Source organism: Macrobrachium nipponense, chromosome 4, assembly GCF_015104395.2.
Source record: "Macrobrachium nipponense isolate FS-2020 chromosome 4, ASM1510439v2, whole genome shotgun sequence".
NCBI lineage: Eukaryota > Metazoa > Arthropoda > Malacostraca > Decapoda > Palaemonidae > Macrobrachium > Macrobrachium nipponense.
The window spans coordinates 117,316,295-117,341,014 of record NC_061100.1 but is presented as its reverse complement, the minus strand read 5'-3'; the positions used below and the strand labels follow the sequence as shown (position 1 = coordinate 117,341,014).

At 36.1% G+C, this 24,720-nt stretch overlaps 1 protein-coding gene across 7 annotated transcripts in view; it reads left to right on the top strand.

The window, feature by feature from the left end:
* Nucleotides 1-24,459, top strand: part of LOC135211092 (D-2-hydroxyglutarate dehydrogenase, mitochondrial-like) — a 166,977-nt gene extending 142,518 nt beyond the window's left edge. For all 7 annotated transcript variants that reach the window (XM_064244170.1, XM_064244168.1, XM_064244166.1 and 4 more), the window contains 2 exons: nt 4,337-4,487; nt 23,844-24,459. In XM_064244170.1, coding sequence (XP_064100240.1) covers nt 4,337-4,487; nt 23,844-24,053 — 361 coding nt within the window. In that variant the 3' untranslated portion in view covers nt 24,054-24,459. The remainder of the gene's footprint in view (nt 1-4,336; nt 4,488-23,843) is intronic.
* Nucleotides 24,460-24,720: the final 261 nt, after the last annotated feature.

The window sequence follows — 24,720 nt, the reverse complement described above, 5'->3', positions numbered from 1 at the left end:
AATGAAGATAAATGACCGAATATTACTAGACTGTAAGAGTTTTAGCTTACAATTGCGTTTTTCGACCATTTCGGTAGAGTCAAAGTTGACCGAACGTGGTTTTTTTTCTATTTATCGTGATTTATATGCAAATATTTCGAAAATGAGAAAAGCTACAACCTTCAATTATTTTATTTTGTACTCTACATGAAATTGCGCACATTTTCATATATAAAACTTTATGTAACTGCTAATTTAAAATGGTGCAAACATTACGACAATCGGACGAAAAAATTTCTAATTGTTTTTGGAAGAGTTACCGCGTGGACGTAAGGAAAATGTTTTTTTTTCATACATTCACCATAAATTGAAATATTGTGCTAGAGACTTCCAATTTGTTGCAAAATAAAAGTAAATGATCGAATATTACTAGAATGTAAGCGTTTTAGCTTAAAATTCGGTTTTTCGACCATTTCGGTCGAGTCAAATTTGACCGAAGGTTGAAATTTTGGCACTTATCGTTATTTATATGAAAATATTTCAAAACTGATAAAAGCTACAACCATGGATTTTTGTTGTTGTATTCTACATGAAATTGCACACATATCCATATATAAAACTTTATGTAACGGCTAATTTAAAATGGTGCAAACATTACGACAATCGGACAAAAAAATTTATGATTTATTCAGAAGAGTTCTGCGCGGACGTAAGGAAAGTTTTTTTCATAAATTCACCATAAATCGAAATATTGTGCTAGAGACTTCCAATTTGTTGCAAAATGAAGGTAAATGATTGAATATTACTAGAATATAAGAGTTTTAGCTTACATTTGCTTTTTCGACCATTTCGGTAGAGTCAAAGTTGACCGAAGATTGAAATTTTGGCACTTATCATTATTTATATAAAAATATTTCAAAACCGATGAAAGCTACAACCATGAGTTGTTTTTAGTTGTATTTTTCATGAAATTGCGCACATTTTCATATATAATACTCAATGTAACGGCTAATATAAAATGGTGCAAAAATTATGTCAAAGTGACTAAATAATTTCTGAGATGTGTCGCTGATGTTTTTTAGTGTGTGAAGAAAGAAATTCGCGCTTGCGCACTTGGGTAACGATTGTAAACAAAACAACGCCTTGATCCGTGAGCTCCCAGCATCCCCCAAGCCGTGTGATTCAAAAGTTTTTGCCTGGTAGGCCTATAAGTATTTTTCCGCGAATTTTAAAAAAAAACTTCTTATATCGACGTACCATACGTCCAATCGGTACCCAACAGACAATTTATGTTGACATATAATACGTCCAATCGGCGTTTAAGGGTTAACATACACTCACACTCAACACTAAACACTCTGAATACCCAACACTCATTAGGCACTCACTATACACTAAATGCTCACTAAACACTTAAAACACTAAATGCGCTAAATACTCATTATGCCCCAAACACTTGGTAAACATTCACTAAACACTCACTTAATCCTAAACATTGATTAAACACTAAACACTCACTAAACCCTAAGCACTCATTAAATACTAAATGCTTACCAAACCCTAAGTACTTATCAAATAATAAAGTGAATGAACATTCACTCATTAAAAACTCAATAAACACACACACTATACATTTGCTAAACACTAACATTCACAAGAAATTCACTGAATACTTACTAAACATTCACCACACACATACAATCACAAAACTTTAACTGAACCTAATCCACTCACTAAATATTCACTGTTTACTTACACACTAAACATTCACTAAATCCTAAACACTCACTGAATACTTACACACTAAATATTCACTAAGCACAAACATTTACAAGACATTCACTAAACCCTCACTTAACATTCACAAAACATTCACTAAAACCCTAAAGACAAAACACATTTACTGAATACTTACACAATAAACATTCACTAAACCCTAAAGACTCGGTAAACATTCATTGAATACTGACACGTTAAACAGTCATTAAACCCAAAACTAAACATTCACTAAACAATTACTCATAAACATTCATTAAACGCTTACTCACTAAACCCTAACAATTCGCTAAAAACTTACATTAAACTCATTAAACATTAACAATACAAAAATTTCACAATCGCACTAATTTTTCATTTCTCTTGTTTTCTATACATTAATGCTAGGTAATAATTTTTTAATCTAGTTTGCTTTTATATTTATTCATAATCTTCTTGAAAGAATGAAAATATTCGAATAACTTAGTGTGTGTAGAGATTGTTTGAAAAATAGAGATCCTCTGTGTCCTTCCTCAGCCAGGTGTACTATATCTGACGAGTTTTACACCAGCCGAAAAAAAAAATTGACTATAGTAACAACAATATTCATTCCTAAAACTGATAATACAAAAATGTATCCATGAATTTTCATTAGTATGAAAGTCAGTTGAAACCAAAAGAAGGTAGTCCTGCTTCAATAAAACAAACCGAGTAGGCTATGGCACAATTATTATGATCTGTACTCTGACTATAGCATATATATTACATATGTATTACTATCTATTTAATGGGTGCGTATTACTATATTTAACAAATGTTATGTACATAGACTACAGGAAGAACTAATAATGATAAGAACTTACATGCTGCTTTACAGTACCAGTCTTCCAGCCACCGCTACATTAATATTCATCTCATTAAATCGAGTACTATAATTGAAGTCTGTTGTTTGCTTGACAAAATAATTTGTGAGCCTACATATGACTGTTATTTATATGAAACAAATAAATATTTGTATTAAATAGATACAAAGGATATAGAAAGGATAAAAATATTTATTAAATATATCACGATAATGTATAATACGGGTCAGTTAGCAGCCTACTATGCAGTCTAGACATTAATTATCAGGGCTTGCCCTTCCCCCTGGCCACCAGTTAGGATGTGTCTTGTCGGGGGAAACCACCCACTAAAATGTCTGGCATTACCATCACAGCATTCTAGGATATGCAGTGCTCTTGTAGTACAAATTTTACTTGGTATCTTAAATGTTGGATGCAGATCCTGTCTCCCCCTCCCCACTCGTTGTGGGGTGTCTATCAGGGGTTAACCACCCACTAAAATGTCTTCTGTCATTATCACCACAGTACTCTAGGATACGCAGTGCTATTATAGTACAAATTTTACTTGGCGTCTCCAATGTTGGATGCAGATCCTGTCTCCCCCTCCCCACTCATTGTGGGGTGTCTATCAGGGGGTAACCACCCACTAAAAATCTGTCATTATCACCACAGTACTCTAGGATACGCATTGCTATTATAGTACAAATTTTACTTGGTATCTCCAATGTTGGAAGCAGATCCTGTCTCGCCCCCTTCCCCCTCCCCACTCATTGTGGGGTGTCTATCAAGGGGTAACTACCCATTGAAATATCTGTCATTACCACCGCAATACTTTAGTATGCACAGTGCTATTCTAGTACAAATTTTACTTGTTATCTCCAATGTTGGATGTAGATCCTGTCTCCCCCCCCCCCCATTCGTTGTGGGGTGTGTGTCATTAACACCACAGTACTCTAGGATGCTCAGTGCAATTATGGTGGATACAGATCCTGTCTCCCCTCCCCACTCGTTGTGGGCCATCTGTCGGGGGGAAACCACCCACTAAAATGTCTGTCCTTACCCCCACAGTACTCTAGGATGTGCATGTCCTTACCACCACAGTACTCTAGGATGCGCAGTGCTATTGTAGTGTAAATTTTACTTGGTATCTCCAAAGTTGGATCTAGATCCAATTAACCACCCCCTTTTCAATGTGTCTGTCAGGGGGAACCCACCCCCCAAAATGTCTGTCACTGGTCATTTTATACTCAGTAGAGTCTGCAGATATATTATATATTAGTTTCATCTGGTATCTCATATACTGGCTCTAGACCCAAAATCTAACAAGCAATTAGTGGTGCTTGTTAAGTAAGCCACCCATATATTTTTGGCAGACGGTCAGTTTCACAGTTTACAAGTCTACTCCTAAAAACCAGTAGGGGTTACAGTAGGTATCTCGTTTGTTGTATCTCAATGGTCTGGGCTGCAGCTCTAGAAATGTCCACTTGGCTAAAGCATGAGTACTGCTGATCTCCCCGTTTACAATGCAAAAGACTGTAGAGGCTGGTGACATTCAAAGACCACAAATGTTAGTGTATGTATATGAGTAATATAAAATATTTGGTAAATGTGACCTTGGAAATTTTATGTGATTGGTATATAATACATAAAGCATAGCTTACATCTGATGGTCAGGAACCTCACCCAGTTATGTCTGGATGTGTCTTTTTATACAGTTTACTTTCTGTTATGCTTCTGCATTCATTTATATTTTATTGCAGATATGATATCTCTCTGCCACATAAAGATTTCTACAGGATTGTGGAAGACATGAGAGATAGACTTGGAAACAGTGTTACACGTTGTTGTGGCTATGGTCATATTGGTGATGGAAACCTTCACCTGAACATTGTTAGTAAGGAATTTAAAAAGGTAAGCACACATTTAGCCCATTAGATTTATTTTAATAATTGCCAATTGCTACAGTATTCTGTGATGCATGTTAACCCTTAAATGCCGAGCCGGTATTTCTGAGTGTCTCCCATATGCCGGCGGCGTTCGGGAGTGAGCGCCGAAGCGGAAAAAAAGTTTTTTCCAAAAAATCACAGCACGCTTAGTTTACAAGATTAAGAGTTAATTTTTGGCTCCTTTTTTTTGTCATTGCCTGAAGTTTGGTATGCAACCATCAGAAATGAAAAAAATATCATTATCTTATATAAATATTGGAATATATGACAGTGCAAAAAAATTTTTCATATATAATTGTATACAAATCGCGCTGTGAACAAAACGGTTGATTTTTTTTTCTTTATATTGTACACTAAATTGCGATGATTTTGGTATATAACAAATGGTAAAACGATCAAAGCAACACAGAGAAAATATTATCACAATATAATGCATGAATTCGTAACACGCGGATGTAAAAAAAAAGTTGTTTTCAAAGATTCACCATAAATCAAAATATTGTGCTAGAAACTTTCCGTTTGTTGCAAAATGAAGGTAATTGATTGAATATTACTAGACTGTATGTAATTTTTGTAGCTTACAATTGCAGTTTTTCACCATTTCGGTCGAGTTAAATTTGGCAGAAGGTCGAATTTTTTCTATTTATCGTTATTTATATGAAAATATTTCAAAACTGATAAAAGCTACAGCCGAGTTATTTTTAGTTGTATTCTACATGAAACTGCGCACATTTCCATATGTAAAACTTTATGTAACGGCTAATATAAAACGGTGCAAACATTATGACCATCCGACGAGACGAAAGAATTTGATTTTTTCAGCCGAGTTACCCCGCGGACTTAAGGAAAAAGTTTTTTTTTCAAAAATTCACCATAAATGGAAATATTGTGCTAGAGACTTCCAATTTGTTGCAAAATGAAGGTAAATGATCGAATATTACTAGAATGTAAGAGTTTTAGCTTACAATTGCTTTTTTCTACCATTTTGGTCGAGTCAAAGTTGACCAAAGGTTGAAATTTTGGCACTTATCGTGATTTATATGAAAATATTTCAAAACTGATGAAAGCTACAACCATGGGTTATTTTTAGTTGTATTCTAAATGAAATTGCGCACATTTTCATATATAAAGTTTGCGCACATTTTCATATATAAAACTTTATGTAACGGCTAATATAAAATGGTGCAAACATTACGACAATCTGGACATAAGGAAGTTTTTTCAAAAATTCACCATAAATCAGTATATTGTGCTAGAGACTTCCTATTTGTTTCAAAATGAAGGTAAATGATTGAATATTGCTAGAATGTAAGAGTTTTAGCTTACAATTGCGTTTTTCGACCATTTCAGTCGAGTCAAAGTTGACCGAAGGTTGAAATTTTGGCACTTATTGTGATTTATATGAAAATATTTCAAAACTGATAAAAGCTACACCCATGGGTTGTTATTTGTTGAATTCTACATGAAATTGCGCACAATTTCATATATAAAACTTTATGTAACAGATAATATAAAACGGTGCAAACATTACGACAATCCGATAAAGGAATTTCTGATTTTTCGGCAGTTACCGTACAGACGTAAGGAAAAAGTTTTTTCAAAAATTCACCATAAATCGAAATATTGTGCTAGAGACTTCCAATTTGTCGCAAAATGAAGGTAAATGATTGAATATTACTAGAATGTAAGGAGTTTTAGCTTGCAATTGCGTATTTCGACCATTTCGGTCGAGTCAAAATTGCCCGAAGGTTGAAATTTTGGCACATCGTTATTTACTATATGAAAATATTTCAAAACTGGTAAAAGCTACAACCGTGGGTTGATTTTTGTTGTATTCTACATGAAATTGTGCACATGTTTATATATAAAACTTTATGTAACGGCTAATAAAAAATGGTGCAAACATTACGACAATCCAACGAAAAAATTTCTGATTTCTTCGACAGAGTTACCGCGCAGACGTAAGGAAAAAGTTTTCAGAAATTCACCATAAATTGAAATATTGTGCTAGAGACTTCCAATTTGTCGCAAAATGAGGGTAAATGATTGAATATTACTATAATGTAAGAGTTTTAGCTTACATTTGCATTTTTCGACCATTTCGGTTGAGTCAAAGTTGACTGAAGGTTGAAATTTTGGCACATCGTTATTTATATGAAAATATTTCAAAACTGACAAAAGTTACAACCATGGGTTGTTTTTTGTTGTATTCTACATGAAATTGCACACATTTTCATGTATAAAACTGTAACGACTAATATAAAACGGTGTAAAAATGACGACAAAGTGACGAAATAATTTCTGCGATGTGTCGCTGATGCTTCTTAGTGTGAGAAGAGAGAAATTCGGGCATGCGCACCTGGGAAACGCTTGTAAACAAAACAACACCTTGATCCATGAACTCCCAGTATCCCTTAAGGTGCGTGATTCAAAATTTTTTGCCAAGTAGGCCTGTAACTATTTTTCCACGAATATTTAAAAAAACTTTTTAGCTTCGATGTATTTTATGTCAATTAACCCTCTTACGCCGGAGCGGTAAATAAAAAATTGTCTCCCGTATGCCGGAGGGGTTTCGGAGTGAGCGCGGAAGTGGAAAAAATATTTTTTTCAAAAAATCACAGCACGCTTAGTTTTCAAGATTAAGAGTTCATTTTTGGCTCCTTTTTTTGTCATTGCCTGAAGTTTAGTATGCAACCATCAGAAATGAAAAAAATTATCATTATCATATATAAATAATGCGATATATGATAGCGCAAAAATGAAATTTCATATATAATTGTATTAAAATCGCGCTGTGCGCAAAACGGTTAAAGGTAACAAGTTACTTTTTTTCGTTGTAATGTACACTAAATTGCGATCATTTTGGTATATAACACATTTTTAAACAATAAAAGCAACACAGAGAAAATATTATCACAAAATAATGCATGAATTCGTAACGCGCAGACGTAAACAAATATTTTTTTCAAAAATTCACCATAAATCTAAATATTGTCCTAGAGACTTCCAATTTCTTTCAAAATGAAGACAAATGATTGAATATTACTATACTGTAAGAGTATTAGCTTACAATTGCAGTTTTCGACCATATCTGACGAGTTAAAGTTGACCGAAGGTCGAATTTTTTATATATATATTTTTTATATGCAATTATTTCGGAAATAAGAAAAGCTACAACCTTCAAATATTTTTCGTTTTATTCTACATGAAATTGCGCACATTTTCATATATAAAACTCTATGAAATGCCTAATATGAAATGGAGCAAATATTCCGAGAATGGGACGTACGCATTTCGGAGATTTGTGGCGGAGAATCCGCGCGCGGAGGGAAGGAAAGATTTTTTTTTTAATTCACCATAAATCTAAATATTTTGCTAGAGACTTCGAATTTGTTTCAAGATGAAGATAAATGACTGAATATTACTAGACTGTAAGAGTTTTAGCTTACAATTGCGTTTTTCGACCATTTTGGTAGTGTCAAAGTTGACCGAACGTGGTTTTTTTTTCTATTTATCGTGATTTATATGCAAATATTTCAAAAATGAGAAAAGCTACAACCTTCAATTATTTTTGGTTGTATTCTACATGAAATTGCGCACATTTTCATATAAAAAACTTTATGTAACGGGATTAATTTAAATTTGGTGCAAACATTACCAATCCGCACACATATGATTTTCTCGGAAGAGTTACCACGCGAACGTAAAGAAAATGTTATTTTTTTCAAAAATTCACCATAAATCGAAATATTGTGCTAGAGACTTCCAATTTGTTGCAAAATGAAGGTAAATGCTTGAATATTACTAGAATATAAGCGTTTTAGCTTACAATTGCGTTTTTCGACCATTTCGGTCGAGTCAAAGTTGACCGAAGGTTGAAATTTTGGCAATTATCGTTATTTTCATATATCTCAAAACTGATAAAAGCTACAACCATGGGTTGTTTTTAGTTGTATTGTGCATGAAATTGCGCACATTTCCATATATAAAACTTTATATAACGGCTAATTTTAAAATGGTGCAAACATTACCACAATCGCATGTATGATTTGTTTCGGAAGAGTTACCGCGCGGACGTAAGGAAAAAGTTTTTTCATAAATTCACCATAAATCGAAATATTGTGCTAGAGACTTCCAATTAGTTGCAAAATTAAGGTAAATGATTGAATATTACTAAAATATAAGAGTTTTAGCTTACAATTGCGTTTTTCTACCATTTCGGTAGAGTCAAAGTTGACCGAAGGTTGAAATTTTGGCAATTATCGTTATTTATATGAAAATATCTCAAAACTGATAAAAGCTACAATCATGAGTATTTTATTGTTGTATTCTACATAAAAATGCGCACATTTTCATATATAATACTTCATGTAACGGCTAATTTACAATGGTACAAAAATTATGTCAAAGTGACTAAATAATTTCCGAGATGTGTCACAGATACTTTTTAGTGCGGCAAGAAAGAAATTCGCGCTTGCGCGCCTGCGTAACGATTGTAAACAACACAGCCTTGATCCGTGAACTCCCAGCATCCCCCAAGGCGCGTGATTCAAAAGTTTTAGGCTGGTAGGCCTATAAGTATTTTTCCGCAAATTTTAAAAAAAAACTTTTGTAAGTCGACGTAAAATACGTCCAATCGGCACACGAGAGACAAAAAATGTCGACGTAAAATACGTCCAGTCGGCGTAAGAGGGTTAAGCACCCAACAGACATTTTCGTCAACATAAAATACGTCCAATAGGCGTTTAAGGGTTAACATACTTGTTTATGCAAGTAGAATTGGATAGCAAAATCAGTCTACATACATTTTTATTGTTATACTTGAATACTTATTTTTGACACAAAAGTAATGAGTTTACGGTATGAAAATGAAAACCATATGTAATTAACCCTTTAACGCCGATTGGACATATTAAACATCAATATAAATTGTCTGTTGGGTGCCGATTGGACGTATATACGTTGATATAAAATTTTTTTTAAAAATTAGCGGAAAAAGTTATAGGCCTACTAGGCGAAAACTTTTGAATCACGCGCCTTGGGGGATGCTGGGAGCTCACAGATCAAGGCGTTGTTTTGTTTACAATCGTTACCCGGGCGCGCAAGCGCAAATTTCTTTCTCCTCGCATTAAAAAGCATCAGCGACACATTTCAGAAATTATTTTGTCACTTTGACATAATTTTTGCACCATTTCATATTAGCCGTTGCATGGAGTATTATATATGAAAATGTGCGCAATTTCATGTAGAATACAAGAAAAAACAACTCATGGTTGTAGCTTTTATCAGTTTTGAAATATTTTCATGTAAATAACGATAAGGTGCCAAAATTTAACACCTTCGGGTCAACTTTGACTCTAACGATAAGTGCCAAAATTTCAACCTTCGGTCAACTTTGACTCTACCGAAATGGTTGAAAAACGCAATTGTAAGCTAAAACTCTTATATTCTAGTAATAGTCAATCATTTACCTTCAATTTGCAACAAATTGTTAGTCTCTAGCACAATATTTCGATTTATGGTGAATTTATGAAAAAAAAACTTTTTCCTTGCATCCGCACGGTAACTCTTCTGAAAAATCATAAATTTTTTTGTCCGATTGTCGTAATGTTTGCACCATTTTAAATTAGCCGTTACATAAAGTTTTAGAATACAACTAAAAACAACCCATGGTTGTAGCTTTTATCAGTCTTGAAATATTTTCATATAAATAACGATGTGCCACAATTTCAACCTTTGGTCAACTTTGACTCGACAGAAATGGTCAAAAAACGTAATTGTAAGCTAAAACTCTTACATTCTAGTAATATCCAATCATTTACCTTTATTTTGCAACAAATTGGAAGTCTCTAGCACAATACTATTTCGATTTCTGGTGAATTTATATATATAAAAAAAAAAAATTTCCTTACGTCCGCGCGGTAACTCTTCCGAAAAAAATCAGAATTTTTTTCGTCCAAATGTCGTAATGTTTGCACCATTTTAAATTAGCCGTTACATAAAGTTTTACATATGAAAATGTGAGCAATTTCATGTAGAATAGAACTAAAAACAATCCATGGTTGTAGCTTTTATCAGTTTTGACATTTTTTCATATAAATAACGATAAGTGGCAAAATTTCAACCTTCAGTCAACTTTGACTCGATTGAAATGGTAAAAAAAAAAACGCAATTGTAAGTTAAAACTATTACATTCTAGTAATATTCAAATATTTACCTTTATTTTGCAACAAATTGGAAGTCTCTAACACAATATTTCGATTTATGGTGAATTTATGAAATAAACTTTTTCCTTACGTCCGCGCGGTAACTCTTCCGAAAAATTCATAAATTTTTTCGTCCGATTGTCGTAATGTTTGCACCATTTTAAATTAGCCGTTACATAAAATTTTATATATGAAAATGTGCGCAATTTCATGTCGAATACAACAAAAAACAACCCATGGTTGTAGCTTTTATGTTTTGAAATATTTTCATATAAATAACGATAAATAGAAAAAATTCGTCCTTCGGTCAACTTTAATTCAACCGAATTGGTCGAAAACTGCAATTGTAAGCTACAACACTTACAGTAATAATATTCAATTAATTACCTTCATTTTGCAACAAACGGGAAGTCTCTAGCACAATATTTCGATTAATGGTGAATTTTTGAAGACCTCTTTTTTTTTTTTTTTTTATGTCCGCGTGTTACGAATTCATGCATCATTTTGTGATAATATTTTCTCTGTGTTCCCTTGATCGTTTTACAATGTGTTATATACCAAAATGATCGCAATTTAGTGTAAAATACAACGAAAAAATATTAACTCGTTAGCTTTAACTGTTTTGCTTACAGCGCGATTTGTATACAATTATATATGAAATTTTTTCGCGCTGTCATATATCCCAATATTTATATATGATATTTTTTTTTCATTTCTGATGGTTGCATACTATACTTAGGCAATGACAAAAAAAAGGAGCCAAAAATGAACTCTTAATCTTGAAAACTAAGCGTGCTGTGATTTTTTGAAAAAAAAAAAATTTCCGCTTCGGCGCTCACTCGCGAACGTCGCCGGCATATGGGAGACGATTTTTAAAATACCGCTTCGGCGTTTAAGGGTTAATGTAGGAATTTCAACTAATTAATGTAGTAGGTGGAACTAGGAATACAGTAAGATCCAAAACATATTGCCATGGTCTTGTCCCAGGGAAGGCAGTTCCTAGAAATTATATACATTAAAATTCAGGACTAATGACAAGTTTGTTCCTTGATGTTATAAAATCTCTAATTTCAACTAAAGTTTCTTGGAAAAAATTGCTAGAGAGAGAGAGAGAGAGAGAGAGAGAGTCCTTGATGTATAAAATCTCTATTTCAAACTAGTTTCTTGGATTGCTAGAGAGAGAAGAGAGAGAGAGAGAGAGAGAGAGAGAGAGAGAGAGAGAGAGAGAGAGATATTTAACCCATACATTTTGACCCTTTGGTAGGGGTGTAAGTATACTACCTCAGAAGGTCCTGCTTTTCATAAAAGGCGACTAAAAGGACAGCTGCTGCCTTCCAGTCTTACTGCTTAGTAAAAGGCTAGGCCCACTGCCGATAACTGTGGAAACTGCTGCCTTGCAAGTCTTACTTCTTAGTAAAAGGCTAGATCCACTACCAATAACTGTGGAAATTGGTGCCTTGCAGTCTTAATTTTTAGTAAAAGGCTAGGCCCACCACCAACAACTGTGGAAACTGCTGCCTTGCAGTCTTACTTTTTAGTAAAAGGCTAGGCCCACTGCCAATAACTGTGGAAACCGCTGCCTTGCATGTGGACTTTTCATTCCATGGTTTATTCTTATTGAGTAGGTGAATGTTCTCTTAAATGAGTTCAGTTTCGTGCACTTTTCAATTTTCAGTCCTTAAACAATATTTTGTTTGTCAGTTTTTAAAAGTATCTTTAAGCATCATTGCAATCATCCATATAACATATATACCTGTATATTCTAATATGTGGATGGCTATTTTGTTAATTCTAAAGAGCCAGGCTATAAAAAAGCATGCAGCACCCAAGGTTGGGAAAACTCTGAGGTCGGCCAATTTAAGAAAAAAACACATCAAAGGAAAGAAGAAGATATGCACCTGCACATGGTGTGGTAAAAAAAAAAAAAAAAAAAAAAAAAAACAAAAAAAAAAAAAAAAAAAAAAAAAAAAAAAAAAAAAAAAAAAAAAAAAAAAAAACCTACAACATTTTCCATACCTTCTCAGAGAAGCTGAAGAAGACTATATTGTGGGGCCTTTTTTACAAGACAATTTTAAATTTTACCAAATTAGTATACATTTTATCTAATGAATAATATTTTATTTTATTTTCTAAAATTATACTTACAGCTCACACAATATCAAAACAAATATGAACTAAAATCAGTAACAAATTCTGAGTATATTTGTAGTAATATACCTACATAAATTTGGCGAGATCAAAGATGCAGTAACTATTTTGGGTTAGGCATGTCTTTTCTATATTTATTTGCAAAATTACAATTATAACTGACATACCATCACAAAAGATAAGAACTAAAACCGACAGCAACCCCTGGCCATTCACAAAAGATAAGAACTAAAACCAACAGCAACCCCTGGCCATATTCTAGAGCAAATTTATAAAAAGACATCATGTGAGAAAGAGAGGAAGTACATGCTCCCTTGAAGTCAAGATCACAACTAACTCCTGAGCTGCGTAATTGTAATTTTGTTCTGAGCCAGTGTAAAAGCTGCAATTAGTGAATATATGGGCAATAGAAGTACTTGAATCTCTTTATGCCTAACTGCTCCAAATCTATGGTGCGTTATACTGATGTTCACCATGGGTGAATCCGTTCACCACCCAAATCAGTTACGTATTGCTATTCTTATGAGGGTATCTGTCCATTAAGGGTTAATGCTTAAATTTTTAGAATCCTTACACATTTTTAGCTGAATTTATCCCTTTATATTGTTTTGTTTGACATGGTAATATAATTTATATTGTAGAATTTGAATTTTATGTTAGAAATTTGACTTGAGCGGCCATGTTGATTCTGTGATACCTTATGTAAAACATTATTTTATTACAGTGTCTTACCAAAAAATTATTACAGCTGTAGGTTCCCTACACGACAGACTAAAATTCAAACTTTGCGGTGGTGCCGCCATCGCCGATGTAGGTGACGTCATCTCCCACCACTCGAGGGAGGAACAGTTGCCCTCGAGTGAACAGTTACAACAGACCAAGTGTAATTAATTTGTTCTCTGACGGCTCCTGGTTAACATCAGTGGTCAGTGCGGACTTTTCTTCGTCACTGGATGATTTTGGACTGTCATTTTTTGGTGAAGTACTTACTTCGTGTTTTTTCAGTCATTTGTCATTTTTTGGTGAAGTACTTACTTCGTGTTTTTTCAGTCATTTGCTATCTATTTCCTAGTTAGCTTTGACTGCATTATTTGTGGCATTTTGTAGCCATCATGTCAGATTCTGGCACTTCAGGAGTTAGGTTCTGTACCAGAGGGTGCAGAGCTAGGATGAAGGTTATTCCTATTTATGACCCACATTCAGTGTATAAAATTTAGGTGACAGATGTCCTCGTGGTCAATGACTATTAGTGGCAGGCGTCGGTTGGCCTAGCCTACATCAACCATCTCCTATCTTGGCTTATACTGTAACTCTTACCTGGAAGTTATATAATCCCGTTACATGATGTTAAATATTCAATCCTATGTTGTTGTATGTATGTCCCAATTATAGCCATCATAATTGATCTCATTTTCGTTGAATTTGGTTAACTGAAACTCATCGCTGACGAGCTTGGTTAGCGTGTATTTCTTCTCTGTTTTGAAACCGGAATACAATATGGTGGGCTCATTTACACATTGACAACAATAACAAAAATCTGGAAAATACATCCTTTGATGCTACTAACAACCAAAACACTTACTTATGTACCAATCATCAGAATATCACATGGTGAATTACAACTTACACAACACTCACCAAAACTGCATAAAGACAATCCCTGCACACTCACCAAAACTGCATAAAGACAATCCCTGCACACTCACCAAAACTCATAAAGACAATCCCTGTTTTGCTTACATATCTAACAGTTGGGTAATGGGTCTGGTGTACTCGGAAATCGATTTGTGATGAGTGTAAAGATTGGAGTGACAATCAATGGAAGGTTTTTCTTTCTCAGTCAGTTCTTAGTGAGAGGAAGTCTAGTGTAGCCTCTTCTGCATCTCCTGTAGATCCAGCTGTCCTTGTTTCTTCTCCTCCTCTAGCAACATCTCTGATCTTAAGTCCTACTTCTCCTGCTCTTTTAACTCCTTTACCAAGTTCCCATTAGTTTCTTCTAACACCATTGCCAGTCTTGAATCAAGGTTCGAGAAAAAGTTTGATGTGCAGGCTAGTATGGTCATGGAGTTAGGTTTATCAGTTAAAGTCTTTTCTAGAAAAGGCTAAAGTGAAGTGCCAAGTGTAAGTGGAGCTTTCTGAGGGGGTAGCTGTTTGTCTTGCTAGTTCTCTTAGACAAAGGTCCCTGTCCCACTCTCCCACCTTGGGGAAAAGACATACCAGAGGTCTAAGGGAGACTGGTGGGGTTTGCCAACAACCAGTCACTTCCTCTGTTGATCCTGAATGAAAAGGCATGCGACTGCAAGAGATTTATCCCCTCCACCTTTTAAGAAGTCCAAAGAAGTGGATCATGGCCATGGCCTTTTTGTAGTGTCACAACTTCCACTTCTCTTCAAGGTCATGTTTCAACTTCAGACATCTCGGACCCTCAAGTAGGTTGTCATATTTTGGTGTCTTCGAAGCGTTCGGTGCTTGTACATTCGTTGAACGCACCTTTGACTTCTTGTACAACATTTTCATCAACGACTATGAAACCTTCGGTGTTGAATGTTCCGACACTTGCAAATTCTGTCGTTTCAACTCCGACTAGTGCCGAGTCGACTTCGACTCAGGATGACTCCCATCTGTTCCATCTTCATTGACAGTCAGAAGAGTTAATGACTTTTTTTGAAGGGAATCAACCTACCCTCTAAGCCAGTAGAACCTTCTCTTTCCCGTTTCATTGGAAGAGGAAGAACAGGAAGCAGGCTCTATTCCTGCGGCATCATATTAAGTCGTCTTTGGAAGCAGGCTCTATTCCTGCGGCATCATATTAAGTCCTCTTTGGTATCTCTTGGATACGTATCCAGACTACTTTGTCGTGGCAGCTCAGAGGTCTCCTGCTTTGATTTTTATGATGAGGAGGAAGCATGAGGATCCTCTGCTTCCTACATTGGTGTTGTCCAAGGCTTCAATAAAGTTGCTTCACATTGTGGAAGAATGGTTAGCGACCAAGAGGGAGTTAGGGAAGGCTTCTTTCGCTTTTCCTCCGTCGAAGCTCATTAACAAAAGGTACTGGTTTTACGTCACTGGAGAGGCTCCTTTTATGGGAGTATCTGCCTCCTCCCAGGGGGACCTCTCTGGTCTTGTGGACGCCAATTGTAGAGCAGCGTTTTTGGTGGTAAAGGTCTTCCCTTTCCCCGAATTAGATCATTTGGTTAAGAACCTCTTTTAAAGTCCTAGAAATTGCAAGTTTTCTGGACTGGACGATTGGAGCACTTGCTTGGTTTGGGGTTCTGTAGTGCGCTGACAAGTCTGTTAGGGATGCTCCTGATGAGATCGCCTCTGTCTTCGCCTTGGGTACGCTTAAGAAGAGAGAACTTTTGTGCTTCATCACGAAAGGAGTTACTTCTACTCCTAAGATATCTGCGTTTCTTTTTCCGCAGTTGGATAAGCTCCGTCTATTTCCGGAAGAAAAGGTTAAGGATATTCTTTCAGCATTGGAGAAAAAGCCGCCAAATGATCTATTGGCCCAGTTGACTAAACAAGCAAAAACCACCTCTGTAACTCCTGTCAAGTCTACCTGTCCTTTGCAACAGCTGTTTCGTGGAGGTAGAACCAGACCCTTCGTCATGCCTCGCTTGAACTTGCGCCCTCCTTCCAAGTCTATGACAAAACATGCTTCTAAGCCTTTCTCCTGTTTCGTGGAGGTAGAACCAAACCCTTCGTCATGCCTCGCTTGAACTTGCACCCACCTTCCAAATCTATGACAAAACATGCTTCCAAGCCTTTCTCCAAGTGATTTGACTGTCCTTCATGCTTTGGTAGGTGCCAGATTGTACCTGTTTTGGGAGGAATGGAGTTGCAGAGGGGCAGACCCTTGGGTGGTCCAAGTTCTTGTCGGAATGGACTCTCAATGCTAAGGTTTGCCTAGACCTTTGGAAAATATGGGGGAAAACCAGCGATAAATCCATTTGCCACTTCCAAGAACAATCGCCTCCTCTTTTGGTCTTCAGTTCCAGACCCTCTAGCAGTCCAGACGCAGTTTCGATGGATTGGCCGGGACTGGACAGTGGACACATGCTTTTCCTCTATTCGATCTAATAAGGCAAGTTCTGAACAAGTCCTGTTTCATCAAAATGTCTCTCTCTCTCTCTCGCACCACCTTTTTGGCCAAGAAAGGAATGGTTTCCAGATCTTCTCCGTCTTCTTGGTGACTTCCCGAGACTCGTACCGTTCAAGAAGTCTCTACTCAGACAACCACATTTTGCAAGGTTCCATCAAGGATTGTTCGCTCTGGCCCTGACAGGCTTCAGTCTGTCAGGAGCCTTGGAGCAAAAGGCTTTTCAAGGAGAACTGCACAAGGTATCCCAAAGTGAAGAAGAGCGTCTTCTAACAGACTTACCAGTCTAAATGGGGAGTTTTTAGAGGATGGTATAAGCAAAATAGTGTTCTTTTGAGACCTCTATAAGTGATGTAACAGACATATTTTCTTTTATTAAGAGAATCTAGCACTTGGCACCTTGGATGATTAAGAGGTTAAAGAGCAATGTTAGCATCTGTATTTAAACACAGAGAAGTGGACATTTCTAATAATCGTAGTGACCTTTTTGGACTTTATTAAGTCTTCCAAAACTTCCAAGTGCTTGAAGGACTCAGTGGCATGGGACCTTAATGTACTCAAATGGCTTTCAAGTTCGTCTTTTGAGATTATAAGGTGTTCCTTGATGAGGAATCTTACCAAGAAGACATTTTTTTTTGGTAGCCTTAGCATCAGCTAGATGTGTTAGTGAGCTCCATGCTATGGAGAAAAGAGTTGGCTTCTCATAAGGAGATGCAGTTTGCTAATTGATGTTGAATTTACTTGCCAAGAATGAAAATCCTTCAAGACCTTGGCCCCACCACTCCTTTACTGTTAAGAATTTAGCTCATATTCTTTACTGTTAAGAATTTAGCTCATATTCTTGGTCCAGATGAAGAGGAAAGGCTCTTATGCCCAGTAAGAGCACTTAGGTATTATCTCCACAGAACAGAGAAAGTAAGACGGCTGTCTTCTCGATTGTGGTGTTCGGTGAAGAATTCCTCTTGGTCTCTTTTGAAGAAAGTGATCTTCTTCTTGAGAGAACTTATTATCTAGGTGCATTCTCATGTCAAGGAAGATTATCCCTAGCTGAAGTCAAGGCACATGAAATCCAAGCAGCAGCGACCTGTCTGGCGTTCTGACATAATTTGTCCCTGTCTGCCATTCTGCAGAGTACTTTTTGGAGGTCATTACCTTAAGGAGGTTGAGACGGTGTTCAAAGATTATATTTCTCTCGGCCCTTTCATCTGTAGATGGCATGGTGTTAGGAGAAATGACATAGGGGTTGGTCCCCCCCTCTCTGTAATTTTACCTGATGTCTAAGTTATTGTCCTAAGGTAAGCTAAGGGTACTATTATCTGGAGTGCTCACCAGTCAACTGTTTTTTAGCAGTGGGTATAGGTTTTTAACCCTTTAACGCCAATTGGACGTATTAAACGTCGACGAAAATTGTCTGTCGGGTGCCGAACGGATGTATGGTACGTCAACGAAAAAAAGTTTTTTTTTTAAATTTTGCGGAAAAATAGTTATAGGCCTACTAGGAGAAAACTTTTGAATCACGCGCCTTGGGGGATGCTGGGAGTTCACGGATCAAGCTGTTGTTTTGTTTACAAGCATGACCCAGGTGTGCATGTGCGAAATGCCTCCTTCTCGCATCAGCCAGCATCAGCAACGCGTCGTCCGAGAGCGATCTTTTGCCGCAATCGTGTTTTGCCGAATTTTTGCGAGAGTTTGAGTATTTGTGGTGGTACAAGACGTATGTAGAGATGTCTGAACGTCGTATGGAGCGCGAAGGGCGCGTTTTACCCCTCAGGAGGGATCGTGTGAGACGTATTTTGGACTTGGATGCTGGCGAGGGACCAATTACCCAAGATGACCTCGCTCCTCAATGCCATTCCGTCAGGCCTCGTGTGGACGAAAGTGTTCAAGGACCACAACGTGTCTCGTGTGCCTTTAGTAACCCCTAGGAAGCATCGGGGTGTCCTTAGGGGCATTCGTAGGCATTTGGGAGGTCTTGAACCAAAGGACATTGACAATTACTTATTAGAGCTCGATCAGCGGCAGCATGTCGCAAGTCCTCATTCTGATGGCGGTTGGTCATCTAGTGATGAGGACATCACTCCCGATGTTAGTGATGATGAATATTTGCCCCCAATGTCCGTTCGAGGGTCACATGCCGAAAGTGAGCTCGAATTTAGTGGTTTTAGTGCCTATGAGGGGGAATCTGAGGAGGAGGAGGAGGGGTTATCGTCGTCTAGTTTTGTCGCCGATGACGACACAGAAAGCGAGGGCCTAAGTGAGGGAGGTGAGCCATTGGGGGGGGGGGGGGGGGTGGGGGGGGGGGGGGGGGTTTCAAGTGCGAAACCGTGCCCGAGCACATAGAAGGTCAGAGCGTCGCGCCAGCCAAGGTGAAGGTCAGTCGTCCGAGAGTGACGAGGTGTGGTCGGAGGACCCCACCCCACCTAACATGCACCCATTCACGGCAGCACCTGGGCTCACCATACCTGCTCCTCTCACTGCTCTGGGGTTCATTCAGCTGTTCCTTACGCGGGAATTGCTGGAATCTGGTAGCAGAGACGGTGGACTACGCTCGGTACTGCCATGACGAACTACAGACAACATTGTTGTATCGGTGAATTTGGAAAAAAAAAACTTTTTCTTTCCCTCCGAAATGCTTTGGTCACACTCTTGTAATATTTGCTCCGTTTCATATTAGCCGTTTCTTAGTTGTATATATGAAAATAATTCATGGTCGTAGCTTTTTTCATTTTTGGAATATTTGCATATAAATCACAATAAATAGAAAATAATCGACGTTCGGTCAAATTTGACTTTACCGAAATGGTCGAAAAACGTAATTGTAAGCTAAAACTTTTCCAGTCTAGTAATATTCAATCATTTATCTTCATTTTGAAATAAATTGAGTCTCTAGCACAAAATTTCAATTTATGGTGAATTTTTGAAAAAAACTTTTTCCTTCCCTCCGCGCTCGGATTCTCCGCCGCAAATCTCTGAAATGCTTAAGTCGCATTCTCGTAATATTTGCTGTTTCATATAAGCCAAAATGGTCGAAAAACGCAATTGTAAGCTAAAACTCTTTACAGTCTAGTAATATTCAATCATTTATCTTCATTTTGAAAAAAATTGGAAGTCTCTAGCACAATATTTTGATTTATGGTGAATCTTTGAAAAAAAAAATTTTTCCTTCCCTCCGCCGCAAATCTCCGAAATGCTTACGCCGCATTCTCGTAATATTTGCTCAGTTTCATATTAGCCATTTCATAGAGTTGTATATATGAAAATGTGCGCAATTCCATGTAGAATACAACAAAAAATAATTCATGGTCGTAGCTTTTTTTTATTTTTGGAATATTTGCATATAAATCACGATAAATAGAAATAAATAGACGTTCGGTCAAATTTGACTCCACCGAAATGGTCGAAAAACGCAATTGTAAGCCCAAACTCTTACAGTCTAGTAATCTTCAATCATTTATCTTCATTTTGAAACAAATTGGAAGTCTCCAGCACAATATTTTGATTTATGGTGAATTTTGGAAAAAAAAAACTTTTTTTCCTTCCCTCCGCGCGGGGATTCTCCGCCGCAAATCTCCGAAATGCTTACGTCGCATTCTCGTAATATTTGCTCCGTTTCATAGTTTTATATATGAAAATGTGTACAATTTTATGTATATTACAAAAAAAATAATTGAAGGTCATAGCTTTTCTCATTTTTGAAATATTTGCATATAAATCACGATAAATAGAAAAAAATAAGACGTTCGGTCAACATTGACTCGACTGAAATGGTTGAAAAACGCAATTGTAAGCTAAAACTCTTACAGTCTAGTAATACTCAATCATTTATCTTCATGAATAAACGGAAGCTTCTGCAGATATATATTTATGGTGAATTTTTGAAAAAACTTTTCCTTCCTTCCGCGCACGGATTCTCCGCCGCAAATCTCCGAAATGCTTACGTCGCATTCTCGTAATATTTGCTCCGTTTCATATAAGCCGTTTCATAGAGTTTATATATGAAAATGTGCGCAATTTTATGTAGAATAAAACAAAAAATAATTGAAGGTCGTGGCTTTTCTCATTTTTGAAATATTTACATATAAATAACGATAAATAGAAAAAATGAGACATTCGGTCAAATTTGACTCTACCGAAATGGTCGAAAAACGCAATTGTAAGCTAAAACTCGATTTATGGAGAATTTAAAAAAAAAAAACAATTTCCTTCCCTCCGCCCGCGGATTCTACGCCGCAAATCTCCGAAATGCTTACGTCGCATTCTCGTAATATTTGCTCAGTTTCATATTAGCCGTTTCATAGAGTGCTATATATGAAAATGTGCGCAATTCCACATAGAATACAACAAAAAAATAATTTATGGTCGTAGCTTATTTCATTTTTGGAATATTTGCTCATAAATCACAATAAATAGAAATAAATCAATGTTCGGTCAACTTTGACTCTACCGAAATGGTTGAAAAACGCAATTGTAAATCAAAACTCTTAGTCTAGTAATCTTCAATCATTTATCTTCATTTTGAAATAAATTGGAAGTCTCCAGCACAATATTTTGATTTATGGTGAATTTTTGAAAAAAAACTTTTTCCTTCCTTCCGCGCGCGGATTCTCCGTCGCAAATCTCCGAAATGCTTACGTCGCATTCTCATAATATTTGCTCAGTTTCTTATTAGCCGTTTCATAGTTTTATATATGAAAATGTTCACAATTTTATTTAAATACAAAAAAAATAATTGAAAGTTGTAACATTTCTCATTTTTGAAATATTTGCACATAAATAACGATAAATAGAAAAAAATCGACGTTCGGTCAACTTTGACCCGACCAAAATGGTTGAAAAATGTAATTGTAAGCTAAAACTCTTACAGTCAAGTAATACTCAATCATTTATCTTCATTTTGAAATAAAATGGAAGTCCCTAGCACAATATTTTGATTTATGGTGAATTTTTGAAAAAAACTTTTTCCTTCCCTCCGCGCACGGATTCTCCGCCGCAAATCTCCGAAATGCTTACGCCACATTCTCGTAATATTTGCTCCATTTCATATTAGCCATTTCATAGAGTTTTATATATGAAAATGTGCGCAATTACATGTAGAATACAACAAAAAATAATTCAAGGTTGTAGCTTTTCTCATTTTTGTAATATTTGCATATAAATATCGATAAATATAAAAGATCGACATTTGGTCAACTTTAACTCGACCGAAATGGTCGAAAAACGCAATTATAAGCTAAAACTCTTACAGTCTAGTAATATTCAATCATTTATCTTCATTTTGAAACAAATTGGAAGTCTCTAGCACAATATTTTGATTTATGGTGAATTTTTGAAAAAACATTTTTTTACGTCCGCGAGTTACGAATTCATGCATAATTTTGTGATAATATTTTCTCTGTGTTGCTTTGATCGTTTTACACTGTGCTAAATACCAAAATGATTGCAATTAGTGTACAATACAACGAAAAAAATCAACTTGTTAGCTTTAACCGTTTTGGTCACAGCACGATTTGTATACAATTATATATGAAAAATTTTTTTTGCGCTGTCATATATCCCAATATTTGTATATGATAATCATATTTTTTCATTTCTGATGGTTGCATACTAAACTTCAGGCAAAAAAAAAAAAATGAACTCTTTTTGAAAAAAAAAAAATTTCCGCTTCGGCGCTCACTCCCGAACCCCGCCGGCATACAGGAGACAATTTTTAAAATACTGCTTCGGCGTTTAAGGGTTAATATGGTGTAGGTGACATTTGTTGTTGTTTGCTTGTATTTGGCATCTTTTCTTTGCCCAGGGCAAGGGCAATGTTGTTTCTTCACCTTTGTCAAGTCAGTGGTGAACTGCCATGACTGCAGGGGTATTCCAATCTTTGGAATACCCCTGCAGCTTTGGACAGACAATCCAAGGTCTCTATGTTAGATGAGCATTGACCAGAGCCAGTTTTTTTCCTGCAGTAGCTCTCTTACAAGGTAAGGTAAAACAAGCACTGACAGTGATGACTATTGTCTTTTTTCAGAAATCCTGTTATGTTTTTGAATTAAGCATAGATCCACAAACCTGTCCTTGCAATGGCAAATCAGCTGCAATTATTGTTTGGTAAGACACTAATTTTTATATTATAATGTAATTCTATTGCATACTTACCAAACAATTATTTAATTAAAGCAGTCCCTCCCCCCCACACGTGGATGTTTGGGCAGAATGAATTGATCACACTTGGTCTGTTGTACCTGTTCCTCCCGTGAGTGGCGGGGAGATGACGTCACCTACATTGGCGATGGTGGCCCCATTGCGAAGTTTGAATTTTAGTCTGCCATGTATGGAACCTACAGCTGCAATAATTGTTCAGGAAGCACGTAATAAAATTAGATTATATAAATTACATTTTGTTTTACACAAGGTATGAAAATATTGTATTGTTTACCTCTGCATTTTTCATGCATAAAGCCTTTGTAATAGGTGGGGCTCTTCAACAGCTTGACCTCCCATGTAAATTGTGATTGGGGCTAGATATAATTTATGGATTTTCTAAGAACATATTAAATATTGATGTAGAATGTCTTACATATAAACCCATTAATTATATATTGTAGGGCCTGCTTCCCTTCCCCTTGTTTAGGCTATAATGCATCCAATTTACATAATAGAATGAGCTACAGTGTCATTCAACTGATGATTCACAGGTGCACATATATATATGCAGTCACTTGGCTCTCTTACTTTTATCTGAAAGACTGGGAACATGAAAACGATAATTTGGGCTTAATATGGTCGATGGTTTTTTATGAAAAAAATGTTTTGTTACAAAAACTTTCTTTTTATATCTGTAGACGAGAGATTTGAGCTTTCAAGTTTTATTTTACAGGATATTCTGAACCTCATTGAACCTAAAGTGTATGAGTGGACAGCTGAAGTCAATGGAAGCATCAGTGCTGAGCATGGACTAGGTTTCAAGAAAAGAAATTTCATGCATTTCTCAAAGTCTTCAAATGCAATAAAGCTAATGAAACACATGAAAATGCTTTTGGATCCCCAAGGAATCCTCAACCCTTATAAGGTGTTGCCAGAAACCTAATAAAAAATATTGGTCAATGTAATTTCATTTGGAATTTTTTTGATTAACTGTTAGATACCTGTTAAAACTAACATATCAACATATTGCAAAATAATAATGTGAAGTTTTTGTACTGAAAGTATAACATTACAGCCATATAAGTTTAATTCTTTTTTTTTAGCCAATTTTGTTACACACACACACACATATATGTGTGACTTATACAAAAGGATAGTTTATAATACACGTCCTCAAATATGTACTAGTCTAATTTAACATATTTATAAAAGTTATGAATGTCTTGTTCAATGTTTATGCCTCAGGCTGTTCTCAGTTTGACTTCTGTTGTGTAATTGACTACATTGCATTCATGTTACTTTTTATTTTAATTTTGTAAATGAAAATGTAATAAAGTCTATTTTTCAGGTACTATTGTTTAGAAAGTAATGTCCTTCAGCTTATCTTTCTGTTTTATTAGTCAGTTTTTTTCATATGCAGACAGACATTCACAATCTGCCCACCTGTAATCTGGTTTCTTCTCTAATTCAACTTGGATTCCAATTTCCCAATCTACCAAAAATAAACTTTTAATAACAATGGGTATTCTTCCTAGGTTTACAAACTACAGCTTATTATATTAGTGTGTCTGGAAAACAGTTGAAACTTGGTATAACAAAGTGGTTAACCA